This window comes from Pelophylax lessonae (assembly GCF_965119305.1).
Source record: "Pelophylax lessonae genome assembly, chromosome: 8".
Taxonomy (NCBI): Eukaryota; Metazoa; Chordata; class Amphibia; order Anura; family Ranidae; genus Pelophylax; species Pelophylax lessonae.
In genome coordinates this window covers 8288217-8302800 of record NC_138775.1, presented here as the reverse complement: position 1 = coordinate 8302800, position 14584 = coordinate 8288217, and the positions used below count along the sequence as shown (strand labels likewise).

Below are 14584 nucleotides of genomic sequence, written 5' to 3'. Positions count from 1 at the left end.
AGAGATCATCGCTGGATCGCCAGGATAAGGTAAGAGAAGCTCCGTTGCGCTCTCTGCAATCCACCCCGAGCGTGACTCGGGGTTACCGCTCCTTATATGAAAAATCAACCCCGAGTCACGCTCGGGATTACCGCTAAGGTGGTTAACGGACAATTGCGACGCTGTACCCAAATGAAATTTACTTCCTTTTTTTTCCCACAAACAGAGCTTTCTTTTGGTGGTATTTGATCACCTGTGTGATTTTTATTTTTTGCGCTATAAACAAAAAAATAGCGACAATTTTGAAAAAATAACAATATTTTTCACATTTTTTTGTATGAAATTCTCAAAAAAAAAGTAAACTAAATTTTTTTTAACATTTTAGGCCAATTTGTTTTCTGATACATATTTTTGGTAAGAAAAATCGCATTAAGCAGATTTTGATTGGTTTGCATTTACTAACTACGGGAAAGATTTATGTCATTTTTATTGTTTTTTATTTTTAACTAGTAATGGCGGCGATCTGCGATTTTTTGCGACATTGCGGTGGGCAGATCGGACCCCTGACTGACATTTTTGACACTTTTGGGGGTACCAGTGACATTACTACAGTAATCAGTGCTATAAATATGCACTGTTACTGTAAAAATGACACTGGCAGGGAAGGGGTTGACTTTACTGGTGATCAAGGGGTTAAGTTAGTCCCTAGGGGCGTGATTCTAACTGTCAGGGGGCGTGGCTTGTGATGTAATCACAGAGGCATGCAATCCTATATAGCAGGATCACATAGCCTCTATGATCACTTTAGTGAGAATGACAGATGGCTGTGTTTACATCAGCCGTCTGTCGTTCTTCCTCTCCTGCGGGAGATTGCGAGTGGCCGGCGGCCATCGGAGCCGCCGGTCACACGCGCTGGCTCCCCAGGGAACAAGCGGGGCCGTGCTTGCCCCCTACAGGCTCTCAGGCGAGCGATGTAGGGCTACGTCACTTTGCCTGTAAGCGGCTGACTGCCGCAGTAAATAGTCGTGCGGCGGTCGGCAAGTGGTTAACATTTTATAAAGGAAGACAGTGCTTGCTCTCAAAGAGTCACTGAAGTCTGCATGGCTGATCCTTAGGTGCCAATAACTATATCAATAGCTGCTAGAAGAAGATAAGCAAATACATTCAGTTAGTACCCACTTTCTTTCTACCCCTCAATAAGCCAAGGATCCCAACCTGAGAAATTAAATTCCAGCTTGCCACACCATCCTGGGGTAGATCCCCCACCACCCAGATAAGAGGAGTGCTACAATCTAAATGTACAATTAGGTCACCTGTGGGTCTACTATAGTCTGCAATTGGAACCCTCTGATTTCCCCAGCTTTTCTAGCTTTAGTATTTAAGACTTCACTTTCACCTTCCAATGGTAATGTCAAATGTCTTTTTCTAAAAAAATGCATGTAACGGAACAGGGCACCCCTGAGCGGGTACCTCCGTTGACGGATGCTCCTAGTGCTTCCCGAGGGCTCCAAGCACTCCACCAGACACCGTAAGCACTTCAGACTCCACGAACCGCCGCAGCTTGGTTAGGGTCTTGGCATCTCCTACCCACCCTGGACCTATGACAAGGCTCCAGGTTCCTGTGGGTGAACCTCTCTTTCCCCAGAGAGTGCAGCACGAACAAGCTCTTACACAAGCTCTTACAAGAGCTTAGTGATTATCCAAGGGAGTATGGAGGACATAGCAATCCCTTGCAGCAGATTCCCCCAATAAGAGACAGAACTCTAGATTGAGGCGAAGGAACTCAAAACAACTTTATTGAACAAGACTTATATACAGAATTTGGAACATCCCACCCCCAACAACCGCTTTCCTATTGGTCAATTGTAAAGTACCTGTGGTCTCCTTCAGGTCCTCCTTAGCCATGCAAATGAGGACTTGAAAATGAGTCAGCAGGGATTGGTCAGATAGCTTGACCAGAAGGACTGCCATGTGCAATGAGACAGAAGCCCCCATGGGAGGTCATTAGCACTTACAATGAGACAGGGCAATCCACATTCCCAATACACAAACAAAAGGAAAACCTTGCTGACATTGAAATATATGTAATATACACAGCATTTAGGAATTACAGATTTCATGGAAAATGGGAATAAATCTTAATATTTCTATATGGAGATATTGCTGGCAAATATGAAGCAATCCAAACCATTACTTATCTGTCTTTAAATTCCAGTGATGGTGAGTACTGTCACAATGCACACTCTTTAAATATTTTTTTTTGGTTTTCCTAATCTAGGATATCCTTGATTAGAATACCATGCAGAGCACAGATCACATAGAATTCTGGATAACCAGACTCATACTTCGGGTTCTGTAAGCTAATAGTATACAATAAACTATACAAATGGTCTACAATTCAAAAATAAATGATAGTAGATCTCACCTGTAATGTGCTGATTTGTTGACTGCAGTGCATTCTGTCGCTCTCAGACCTGCAATGTTTTCTTTCTCGTAATAAAATGAATTACAGGACTTAAATATATGGCTGTATGTAAGGGGTGGAGTGACATTAGACAAGGGCAGGGATGACTCAGGACTTCAATGGAAATTGGAATCGCATTCCTTTTTGCATATAATACGATAAAGTTCTGGGAGGTGCGCTGCCACTTTGTTATGTAGCTGGAAAATACCAATGTAAAAATTATGATTCTCCATAACCTACCATAAGAACAACTGATAAAAACACAGCACAACAGGAACAGGGTAATAAATGAAGAAAAAGTATCTCAAAGATATCACATAAAGCCAAAAAAAGACCAAGGTCAAGCTTAATAAACCTTTTTTTAGTGGTAATGCACAAGGTCGGTGCATTTTGTTGTTGTCTTTTAGTGTACTTTGGATACTCTTGGTCCAGAAGGGGCAGCAAGACCTTGAGTGGAATGACCATATATAAAAGCATTTATCCTTCATTACACACCACCCAAGCGCAGGGGAGTTTTTTGTTTTCCTGGTGCTGCTAGGCCGGTTGTTCCTCCTCCACCTGCTGCTGCTCCTGCTCCTGCAGTTGCAGCTGGAGTCGTTGTTACCAGAGAGATGACTGGTTCAGCCCCCCTTTCGCAGTGCTATGGGGGTGAACCGAGTCAAAGTCATGGCTTCCTAAACCAAGTGGGCATTTATTATGAGATGGTTCCTCGTGAGTTTTCTTCTCCTAGGTCCAAGGTGGGCTCCCCCTCCAAATCCCCTCTCCCAGCACTAATTTCCTCCATCCCTCCTGCTATCATGAATATCCCACAATCATCCTTACTAGCACAATCCCCCCCCCCCCCCCAAAAAAAAGTAGCACAGTTCCCCTTCCCCTATATCACCTCTTCTAGCACAACCCCCTCCCCCAAATTCCCCTTGTAGTGCAAATCCTCTTCCTCTACCCCCTCTCCCAACACAAATCCCCCTAAATCCTCACTCATAGGACACCCCTCCCCAAATTTCCCCTCCTAGAACATCTCTTATCCCCTGCTGCCCCCCCCCCCCCGAATTCCCCCTTCTAACACATATCCCCTCCACCCCAAGCTCCTCACGCCCCCCCCCCCCCTCCTGCCCACCCCTTGTCCCGGCCTTCGGTGCAGGAGATTCTTTGGCATGATTTTTGGGTCTAGGGCAGTCCAATCATTATGCATGTCCCACAAAAACCCACAACATGCCTTCTTATGAATGCATAAAAGAACTTTAAAATAAGTCACCCCTGTCCTCTCTAGCTGCATGTACTGTGCTTTAAATCACAACATAAACTCTGAAGTTGGTTTAAATTGGTCTCTACCGGCTTCCGGAACTGACCGGGTGTCGGCATTAGAGAGCTGATAGGCCGCCAAGATTCTGCTGCCATAGAAAATAAGGGGACTGGAGCTGCGATTTTAGTGCTGTTGTTTTGAACTTGGAAGATGTGTTTCTCTACAGTGGCTAATGCTACAGAGCCAAATAAGACCTTGTTTTTTTTCGCTTGTTTAAAAAATGTCAGTATTTTAATAAGTATCCAGAGGAAATCAGCATTCTGGAGAGATCCAGTGGGCACCTAGGTCCTGTTCTCTCCTTATCCAACTGCTCCTAAAGCTGAGTTGGTTGCAGGTCTGGAGCAATATGTTCCCACCTGAACCTCCGTCAATCTAAATCCTTTTCTAGGAATCCCAGGGTATAGAAACATCAAAAACCTCCACCAAAGTAACTGCTGCTTCAGTGGGGCAGAAGAGGATGTCAGGCACTCTCCAGGGTTTTTACAGGTCAGAACAGCAAACTCAGCGTTGCTTGTGGGCATTCTGCTTTTTTTTTGCTTTTTCAGTCAATCGTCATTGTCTACAATGAAGGCTCTATGGAGGGTATCCTTCAGGGAGCAGCAGATACTCAGGTTCCATCTTCTGCCAACAAGGAAGTAAATACAGGGGTTAATCGCACTGTTAACTATCATCCAATATTCCATAGGAGCCAATATTCAGATTAGTAGTAAATCTGATGCTATCAGTCTGCAGAATAATAAGAAACGTGCAGTGTTCAATGGCAGAACAGATAAGGCGAACACAATAGCCTCTCCAATGATAATGATGTAGAGTCTCGGTGAGTATTGCTGCCGGGAGGTCCTTGATTTTGATGAGAAGGATGAGACTGGAAATGACCATGAATGGTAGGCAGATCCCAACAGCTAAAACTAAATTCATCACTGCAATGGCAGGACACTTTAAGGTCTTATCATACAAAGGTTTAGGTCCGCATATAAAGTTATTAAGAAGACTTTCCAGACTACCAAGGGTCCAAGCAAAGCAGCACACAAATTTCGGGGACGATGAATTTTATTCCAAAGAAAAAACAAAACTACAATACACCTTTCCATACTGATGGCAGTGAGGAGAAACATTCCAGCATAGATCATGGCATAATACAGTATATCCAAGGAAAAATATAAATCCAATATCCCATTAAATATGGATTTGGACCCGAGAGCGAATAGCTGTTGGCAATCATCCTTCAAGTTGTGATCACTCATCCTCCAAGTCTGCTGAGTACTACATGCTCTGTGCACAAAGCCCCACCTGAATAGACCACGTCCATGACCATTACAACCTTGGAGCCCTTTGTGCTGGTCACCATTTTTTAACACTCTCCATCTCGCACTCAGGATATCCCTTGGAGAGGTGGGCCGGCTCTTGCTTGAACTTGGACATTTCGTGCCTAATAGATTGGATGCCATGTTTTGGGTTAGTTCACTGATGGTGGTCTGCATGGCTGACAGTAGAGATGGTTCCAAGACCTCTTCCCTTACGTGTCTGCATGGCTTAAAGCAGAGATGGTTCCAAGGCCTCTTCCCTTATGTGTTGATTCATGTCTCTTTGTCATGGCCATTGTTAATTCAGTGTCCTTCTGCTTCCGCGGCCTGAAGATTAGAAGATGCCAACAGTGTCTGCAACGAAGAGCGAAATGCGACCTGGCCGGTCCGCAACTAAAAAGGAAGGCATCCTGGAGAGAAGTAGATGTAGCATTATCCCTACTCAATCCCAACCTTTCCCTACCTCTAGCTACTGTCCCTGCCAGACAGGGAACCTGTCCCTATACTAGCCACCAGGGCCTTTTTTCTCAGCGAATAGGTGCCGGAACTCCCCCTTTCTGAGTCAATTCTTGTCTCCGCCCCCTACTCACCTCCAAGCACTGTTTCTTGATTCCAGCCCCACGCACCTCTCAGTATCATCCCTTTTAGAGAATAAAGAGCCAATTACAATTTTGCGGTGCTAAGTCATTTGTATGGCAACAATGCCCCCCCCCCACAACAATAGATGTCCCCCAACAACAATGGACCCCTGCACCCCAAGCAATAGACCTTGAGCACCATGCAACAGATCTCCCAGCAGCAAGCATCAATAGACCCCTCCCTCAACAGCAAAAGACAAGCAACAATTGACCCCCCAGCAATATAAGCCCCCCCCAAGCCCCCCCCCACCCAAGCAAACAAAAACAACAGACGTCCTCAGCAGCAATAGTTTAACATGCAAAAAAGATCCCCTCCAGAAACAATAGATCCCCCAGCAGTGAGCATCGATAGCTTCTCCAGCACACCCCAGCACCCCTTGTCATTACATACAGTACATTCAGTACTAGAGGTGCCGGGACTGCGTTACCCCGCGTTCCCCCTGAAAAAAAGCCCTGCTAGCCACTCACATAAAGGGCACCAAACCCAGGAGCCATTGTCTTAAATAGACACTGCCTGACCTAAGATGGCTACTGGATTTATAAGGGGCGCCAGTGCAAATGTGACAGCTGTCTCTGCTGACTGCAGGAACTCATAGAGGAACAAAGTTCCACCAGACTTCCATCCACTTCTGCATTGTCACATCGATCAAGCACCACCTGCAGTGGAGAGTACAGACGGCACCTGCAAGTTGTACTCAAGTTTCCTGTGATATCAAGGGCCCTTTGCCACCTGTTTTGAACTGCATAGAGAGCACTCTGACACTATTCTTACATGATGTTTATTGCTACTGATTATTCAAATACTAATTGTACCACCTTCCACGGTCTCTGTATGCCTCATATATTAAAGAGGAAAGATACCTCAAAAGTTTCATCACAGAAGAGGAAACCGGTTTAGAAAAACAAAGTACTTTATTGAAAAATTCAAAACATACCAATTATGATTTGATTAAATCCACCTTCACCAAATTAGATTAAAAACAGACAATGATGTCATAACAGACAAGCAGCTGCATCAAACACTCCTCCATCACAAGGAAATAGGAAGGACAGGCAGAGAGGAGGCAGAGGCAGAGACAGAGTTTTTACTCTACTACCTTGCAGGATAACACCAGGGAACATCAAAGCAAGTTTTAGCGACTCCAGTAATAGATAAGTGTGAATTGCTGGTTCCTCTGTGCCCACCCCAGGCATATACGACATCTGTATACCTCTGACATGTTTGTGCATATTACTAGACTGTGACACACCTATTGTTGGTCCTAAAAAAGCATATAGTGAAATGCGTTGACCAGCAATTAAGACAATCTCTGCATCAATTGCCACAAATGTATAGGTGGTCACAGTGATATTTCCTATAATTTTAAAATACATCAAAAGATACAGAGCTACTTATGCATAATAAGTAATATAAATGTGCATACAGTGTATCAAAGTGCAAAAATTGTGCAATTATTTCATCAAGTAGTGCAAAAGAAGGAACAATGTAAACAAATCACTCATAAAGTGCAAAAATATATGTCCATATAAAGTGCTTCAATCAGTTCATAAATTTTACTTCATATTCCAAAAGTTGATCAAAGAAGTGTTTGAAGGTGCTCATAATCCCTCCACCACATAAGGATGGCCTCTCACCTCAATGTTAGATCTTTGTTTTACCACCAGGTCTCATCAGCTGTTCTCCTGAGGGGATAATAGAGCTCACACCACCGTATCAGGGATCACTCCTTTAAACCACTTAATAAGCCGCGTTATTTTCCACTTGTATGGCTATCTCCATATGCATGTGTACTTAAAAGAAGAGGGAGATATCTAGTGCTCTCTGTTTAAATTAAATGTATTCAATTAAAAAGAAAAATGGTACACTCACAAATAAGGCACAGGCAGTAACAGGCAGCAGATGTAAATGCTTTTCGGCCTTGTGGGTAGTGACCCACAGCAGGGCCATGGTGCCAGCCACCCACGGTGACCCACAGCAGGGCCGCAGTGACCCACTCGTGACCCACAGCGGCTGGTGCTCCATGAGCCGGGGGGGCGGCAGACCGACCGCAGCATACACCTCCCACCACACCAGACCGCACACCGTACCCCCCTACCACAGGGAGATAGGACACACAGAGAGACAGGACAGACAGAGAGACAGACAGAGAGACAGACAGACAGGACCCTCACTCACCCTGCCGTGATGCAGCAGCAGGTGGCGGCGGCAGCTTCGGCTTCTTCCCCGTCTTCTGTGTCTCCTCCCTCCTCCTCCATGCCCAATGGCATGGCTTCTCCTTTCGGCCAATTGGGAAACGGGTCTCAAAACCCACTTCCTGATTGGCCAGGAGGAGGATCCGTGTGACAATAGCGAATTTTCATTCGCTATTGTCACACAACTGGGTGGGCTCGGGGCGCACTGCTCTGCGCCCCCCGAGCCCAACCTTTGTTTTAGTCTGTAAGAGCCTCTGGCTCTAATCACATGGCTAAAAAAAAAAAAGCCCCATTGATCTCCATGCGTTCCTGCGCCCCGCATGTAGATTAGGGGGCTGGACGCATTGATGGGGGGACGGCGCCCCTGTTTCCCCGAATGACCAGCCGCCACTGGCCAGGGTGCCAGCCAGCTACCCAACTCCATCATTGGTGTAATATAAAGAACACTGCCCATTTTTGGTGTCAGTTCTAGGAATCACGCCCCATTTTTTGCGTTAGTGGAAGAAATTGTGCTGAATTGTTGGTGTCAGTGAGAGGAATAGTGCCCCATCATTGCTGTGTTTATTCTGAAGTTACATTTTTCTCTTTTCTGATGCATTGTACAAGAAGACCTAATAGGGCTGGTGGGAACTTTGGTGCATCGATTTTGTTCCTTAAATTCGCAGAGAGAGCTAACAGACGAGTGAGTGACTGACTCTATCAGACGAGTGAGTGACTGACATTAGCTGACATTACTGCCCGCTGTCAGCTAATGTCACAGAGCCAGTCCAGGCTTGGGCAATATTGCGACAATGAAGTCGGCCGCTCCTGCCACACCAGTGAGCGGGGGGGGGGGGGGGGGGCAAGCAGAGAGCCGGTGACTGACAGTCACTGGCTCTCTGCTCAGGAAGCTCTGAGAACCGAGCGATCGCTGGTGTTTGATCACTTGATCTCAGTGTTAGAAGCAGCGGGGGAAACATGCTACATCCACCTAGGTAAATAGGATTCTTAAAGCGGAGTTCCGGCCTCGGACATGTTTTTTCAATAAAAATACCCCCGGACAGTCAGGGCTAGTACATTCCATAATGGATAGCCTCTGAACTGTCCCGGGTCGCACTTAACGTTTAGAAGAAATACTTACCTTGAAAATTTCTTCTCCAGCGCTGCCATCTCAGGGGTGGGCAGCTGAAGCTAGCGCGTCCTCTTCTGCGTCCTCTTCCGTGTCCTCTTCGTCCCAGAATGCCCTGCACCGGCCCCGCTCGTCACTTCCCGGGCAGGGCATTCTGGGACGAAGAGGACACGGAAGAGGACGCGCTGGCTTCAGCTGCCCACACCTGTGATGGCAGCGCTGGAGAAGAAAGCTGTTTATCAGGGAATGACGCGCCTGCCCCGGAAGTGACGAGCGGGGCCGGTGCAGGCGCATTGACTCCTGGGAGCGATGGCTTTCAGCTCCCAGGAGTCATCGCAAGCAGGAAGTGACGGCGCGGGCCGCGGCAGCAGAGGGAGGAAGTGGAAGAAAGGTGAGTATACTTTCTTCAAAAACAAGGTAAGTAAAGAAAAAAAAATTGCGGGTATCCATTTGTTTTTTAGGGGATTTACAGCAAGCGGATGGGCCAAAGTTGTTTTTGAGCCCGGAACGCCGCTTTAAAAAAAAAAAAAAAAAACACTCCAATCTTTAATAAATATATTTGGTTTTATTACAAAATGTAAAAATAAAATATACAATAAATTACTATTACAAAATGTATATACACCACAACTTCTGCATAACGTGAAATTGGCACAGACATGAACCTATCTAACATGATGTACATATCAACCAAATCCCTTAAGCACATTCCATTAAAGCATATTTTTCACGCGTGCATTCACAGAACTCTCAAAAAAAGTAATTTATTCCATAGGGCACCACAAATGTGGCCGTGCGACACTCTGCAAAAAAAAAAAAAGCATGAAGCTCTACACCCAAAAAATGTGTAGGAGCTTCTTTTGGTGCAATTACCGGTGTTGGGCAGCCCATTCATTATGCTTCTCCCACGAAAACACAGAAAAAAAAAGTGCTTTCCCATGACGCCTACATGTAAGCGCAGCCTAAACTAACTTTAAAACAAGTCACCCCGTCCTCTCTAGCTGCACGTACTGTGAAGTATTTCCTCTGCAAATATCACAACAGAAACTCTGGAGTTGGTTTCAGTTGGTATCTACTAGTGATTTTTTTTTTCTATCACTTAACAGGTACTCTTGTGGAGGGATCTGGGAATTTAAAAGACCCCAAACCCCTCCTCTGGACTTAAAAGCATTCAAAACACCAAGTTTGGCTGTTTTGAATGCTGTCATTTTTTTTAATCTGGCGCGAGTAACCGGAAGTGATGTATTGACATCACTTCTGGGTTTTTACATGGAGACCGGATCAGAGCCAAATGCAACTTTGATCGGGTCTTCGGCGGCCGTGCAGGTTGGTTATCCAGGTCTCCCGGTGGGATGGGAGACCTGAACGAGCCACGGAAGGTAGCGGGAGGGGGCGTCCCCACCCGCTCCTTGTAATGACAGCCCAGCGGCTTCTCAGCCACATCGGTTGTCATTACAAGACAGCCGACCATTGGCTATGGACGCCGGTACCGGGGTGATGCCTCTAGCTGCAGGCATCACTCCGGTACAAGCACTTTCCCTAAATATCTGCAATATAGGTCACGATTCCGATATATCAGGGAAAGTGCAGATCGGCCCTTGATATATCGCCTCTGCCAATAATCGGTCGATCACTAGTATCTACTGGCTTCCAGAATTGGCTGGGGGGGTCGGTGTTAGAGGGCTAATGGGCTGCCAAGATTCCGCTGCCATAGAAAATAAGGGGACCGGAGCTGTGATTTCAGTGCCTTTGTTGTGAACTTGAAAATGCATTTCTCCACAGTGTTGTCTATTTTTTTTTTTTTGTTTGTTTAGGAAATGTCAGTATTTTAATTTCCATAGTCTGGGCACAGCTTCACTTTAGGTATCCAGAGGAAATTAGGATTCTGGAGAGATTCAATGGGCAACTACGTCCTGTTCTTTCCTTATCCAACTGCCCTTAAAGCCGAGTTGGTTGCAGGTCTGGAGCAATATGTTCCCACCTGAGCCTCCGTTGGCAATCTAAATCTTTTCCTAGCAATCCAAGGGTAGAGAAAACTCAGAACCTTTACAAAAGTAACTGGTGCTTCAGTGGGGCAGAAGGTGACATCAGGCACCCTCCAGCAGAGCTGTCTTAACCACCTCAATCAGTGCCGGGACAAGGTCATCCAGCGCCCAGGGCAAGGATGCCAAACTGTGCTCCCCCTTCCCTTAGGTTTAAGGTCAAGGTACCCCCCAATCCCTGCAATAAACCATTGCGCCCAGGGTAACTGTCCCTCCTGCCCACCCCTTGTCCCAGCCCTGACCTTAATAATGGGCACTTTCACCCCCTTCCTTCCCAGACAAATTTTCAGCTTTCAGGGCTCTTGCATTTTGAATGACAATTACTCAGTCATGCTACACTGTACTCAAATGGAAATTTTTATAATTTTGTTCACACAAATAGAGCTGTCTTTTGATGGTATTTGTTCACCACTGCTTTTTTTTTTTTTTTTTTTTTTTGATATGAGCAAAAAACAATATTTTCTACTTTGTTTCAAAAGAAATCCAATAAAATCAAATTGAATCATAAATTTAGGCCAGAATGTATTCTGCTACATGTCTTTGGTAAAAAAAAAAAAAAAAAATCCTAATAAGTGTTTGATAATAGGTTTTTATGAAAGTTATAGAGCCCACAAGCTAGGCTACGTATCATTGAAAATTGATCAATCCTGAGGTACTCACTACCTACAGTATCTCATTTCTTGAGGCCCTAAAATGTCAGGACAGTACAAATACCGCCCAAATGACCCTGATTTGTAAAGAAGACAGCCCAAGGTATTTAGTAAGAGCCATAGTGAGTTTTTTGAAGTTGCAATTTTTTACCCACAATAGTTTGGGTAATTAAGATTTTTTTTTTGTTTTGTCCACAAAATTGTCATATTAACAAGTTATTTCTTACACATAGCATAGATAAACTTACAATTACACCCAAAATATATTCTGCTACTCCTCCTGAGTATGGCGATACCACGAAGTGTGTGAGACTTTTCCACACCCTGGCCACATACAGAGGCCCAACATCCAAGTAGCACCGTCAGGCTTTCTAAAGCATAAATTACACATTTCATTTCCTGAGTGTCTATCACATTTTTGAAGGCCCTGGAGCACCAGGACAATAGAATTACCAACAAAATGACCCAATTTTGGGAAGAAAACACCACAATGTATTTTCTAAGAAGCATAATGAGTTTTTTGAACATGTCATTTTTTTCCACAAGTTTTTGAAAAGTGTGGAAAGAAAATGAAAACCTATTTTTTTTTTTAAAACAAAGTTGCCAATTTATAATATATTTATAACACATAGCATGTACAAAGCAAAAATTGCACCCCAAAATAAATTCTGCTACTCCTCCTGAGTATGGTGATACCACATGTGTGACACTTTTCCACAGCCTGGCCTTATACGGAGGCCCAACATCCAAGTAGCACCTTCAAGCGTTCTAGGAGCATAAATTATACATTTCATTTCGTATCACATTTCGAAGGCCCTGTGACAGATGTTGATCACTGGGATGTGGCAGATGTTCACTGGAGCAGATGTGGCAGATTATCATGGACAGATGTGGCAGATGATCACTGGCAGATGTGGCAGATGATGTGCGCCAGATGATCACTGGCAGATGATGTACACCAGATGATCAGGGACAGATGTGGCAGATGATCAGGGACAGATGTGGTAGATGATCACGGACAGATGTGGCAGAGGTGCTCCAGATGATCACGGAAAGATGTGGCAAATGATCACGGAAAGATGCAGTAAATGATCATGGACAGAGGGGGCAAATGATCATGGACAGAGGGGTAAAATGATCACAGACAGAGGGGGCAAATGATCACGGACAGATGTTTACTGTAACTAACACTGTAACTGGGGACACTAGCAGGGTGATCAGTGAGTAAGGAGCAGTAAAACAGCTCTATACTCACTGATCGCCGACCTGCTCTCCTTCTCCTCACTATGTCTCACACTGAGATTGCGCGGCTGTGCAATCTTCCTACTTCTGAAGGACGTCTGAACGTCCACTCAGAAGGAGGAAGCTCCTACCCAGCCGTATATGTACATTGCCTGGGTTAGAGGAGGTTAATGCATGGTCACCAGGTGCACATGGGCCTCATGTTAATCTTGCTTTACATCATACATGCAAAATGCTGGGACAGTCACGCTGTGATGGCTGTGTCCCAAAATCTGAGTTGTAGGTATAGCAGAATGAAATTTCTCTCCATCTACATTCCCACTGTTTCTTACAGCGCTTGGCAGCGGTTAAGAAAGAATCCCCAAGGCAGAGCATCTTACTAACGCTGCTGCTTTTTATTCTTGAGAGTAGGTGTACATTGGAGCAGGCTGGTAGGGGCCCCTGGGCATTACTTTGTCCAGGGGCCTATTATTATAATTAGGATGGCCATGCCCTCCAGGATTTTACAGGTCAGAACAACAGGATCAGTGTTAGTTTTAGGCATTCTGCTCTTTTTTTTTGCATTACGACCAATTGTCATTGTCTATAGTGAAGGCTCTATGGAGGGTATCCTTCAGGGAGCAACAGGTACACTGGTTCCATCTTCTCCCAACAAGGAAGTAAATACAGGGGTTAATCGCACTGTTAACTATCATCCAATATTCCATAGGAGTCAGTATACTGATTGGAAGTGAGTCTGATGCTATCAGCTTGTGGCATAATAGGAAACGTATAGTGTTTAGTGGCAGAACAGATAAGATGAACACGACAGCTGCTACAATGATAATGATGTAGAGTTTCGGTGGGTATTGCTGCCTGAAAGTCCTCTTGATTTTGATGAGTAGGATGAGAGTGGAAATGACCATGAGTGGTAGGCAGATCACAACAGCTAAAACAAAATCCATCACCCCAATGGTCGAACACTTAAAGGTCTTTTTAGCCAAAGGTTCAAGTCTGCATGTAAAATTATCAAGAAGACTTTCCAGACTGCCAAGGCCCCAAGCAAAGCAGCACATAATGGTGGACAAATTTCGGGGACGATGAATATCAATCCAAATAGGAAACAGGACTGCAATGCACCTTTCCATACTGATGACAGTGAGGAGAAGATACATTCCAGTATAGACCACGACATAATACAGTATATCCAGGGAAAAATTAAATACCCTTTTCTCATTAAAATATGGATTTAGACTGTGGAGCGAATAGATGTTGATGATAAGAATCATAGCAGCAACTATTCCCAAGAGGGCGTCAGCCACCGCCAGATTCAGAATGTAAACTGTATATTTGTTCCTCTGGATCTTGAAGCCAAGGTACCAAAACACGATCAGGTTTCCCACCAAGCCAAGAAAAGAAACACCCAGAAAAATTGAGCGTGCTATCGTCATTTGATCTTGGACATGTGTTCTAAAATCTTGTATCAAGGTGTGATTTTGGCCAATGGCACTTAAGCTTGTCAGATTCATATTTATTCTTTACCGCGGTGACCTCATCAAAGTGTCCCGATATCTTTTTCTTCCACCTGCGTTGAATATAACACATGATTACAATAAAGTAGAATTATTTTCTTTCATTACTAATACAATGATAAGTTTAAAGTTGTAAAACTGATTTTCTTT

The 14584-nt window shown here is 44.6% G+C and overlaps 1 protein-coding gene across 1 annotated transcript; it reads right to left on the bottom strand.

Moving 5' to 3' along the window:
- Window positions 1-13486: 13486 nt before the first annotated feature.
- Window positions 13487-14353, bottom strand: LOC309562108 (mas-related G-protein coupled receptor member H-like; the record flags this gene model as incomplete). Its single annotated transcript, XM_082266239.1, has 1 exon — window positions 13487-14353. The coding sequence occupies one exon, from the start codon at window positions 14351-14353 to the stop codon at window positions 13487-13489; it is 867 nt and encodes a 288-aa protein (XP_082122365.1).
- Between the last annotated feature and the right edge of the window lie 231 nt (window positions 14354-14584).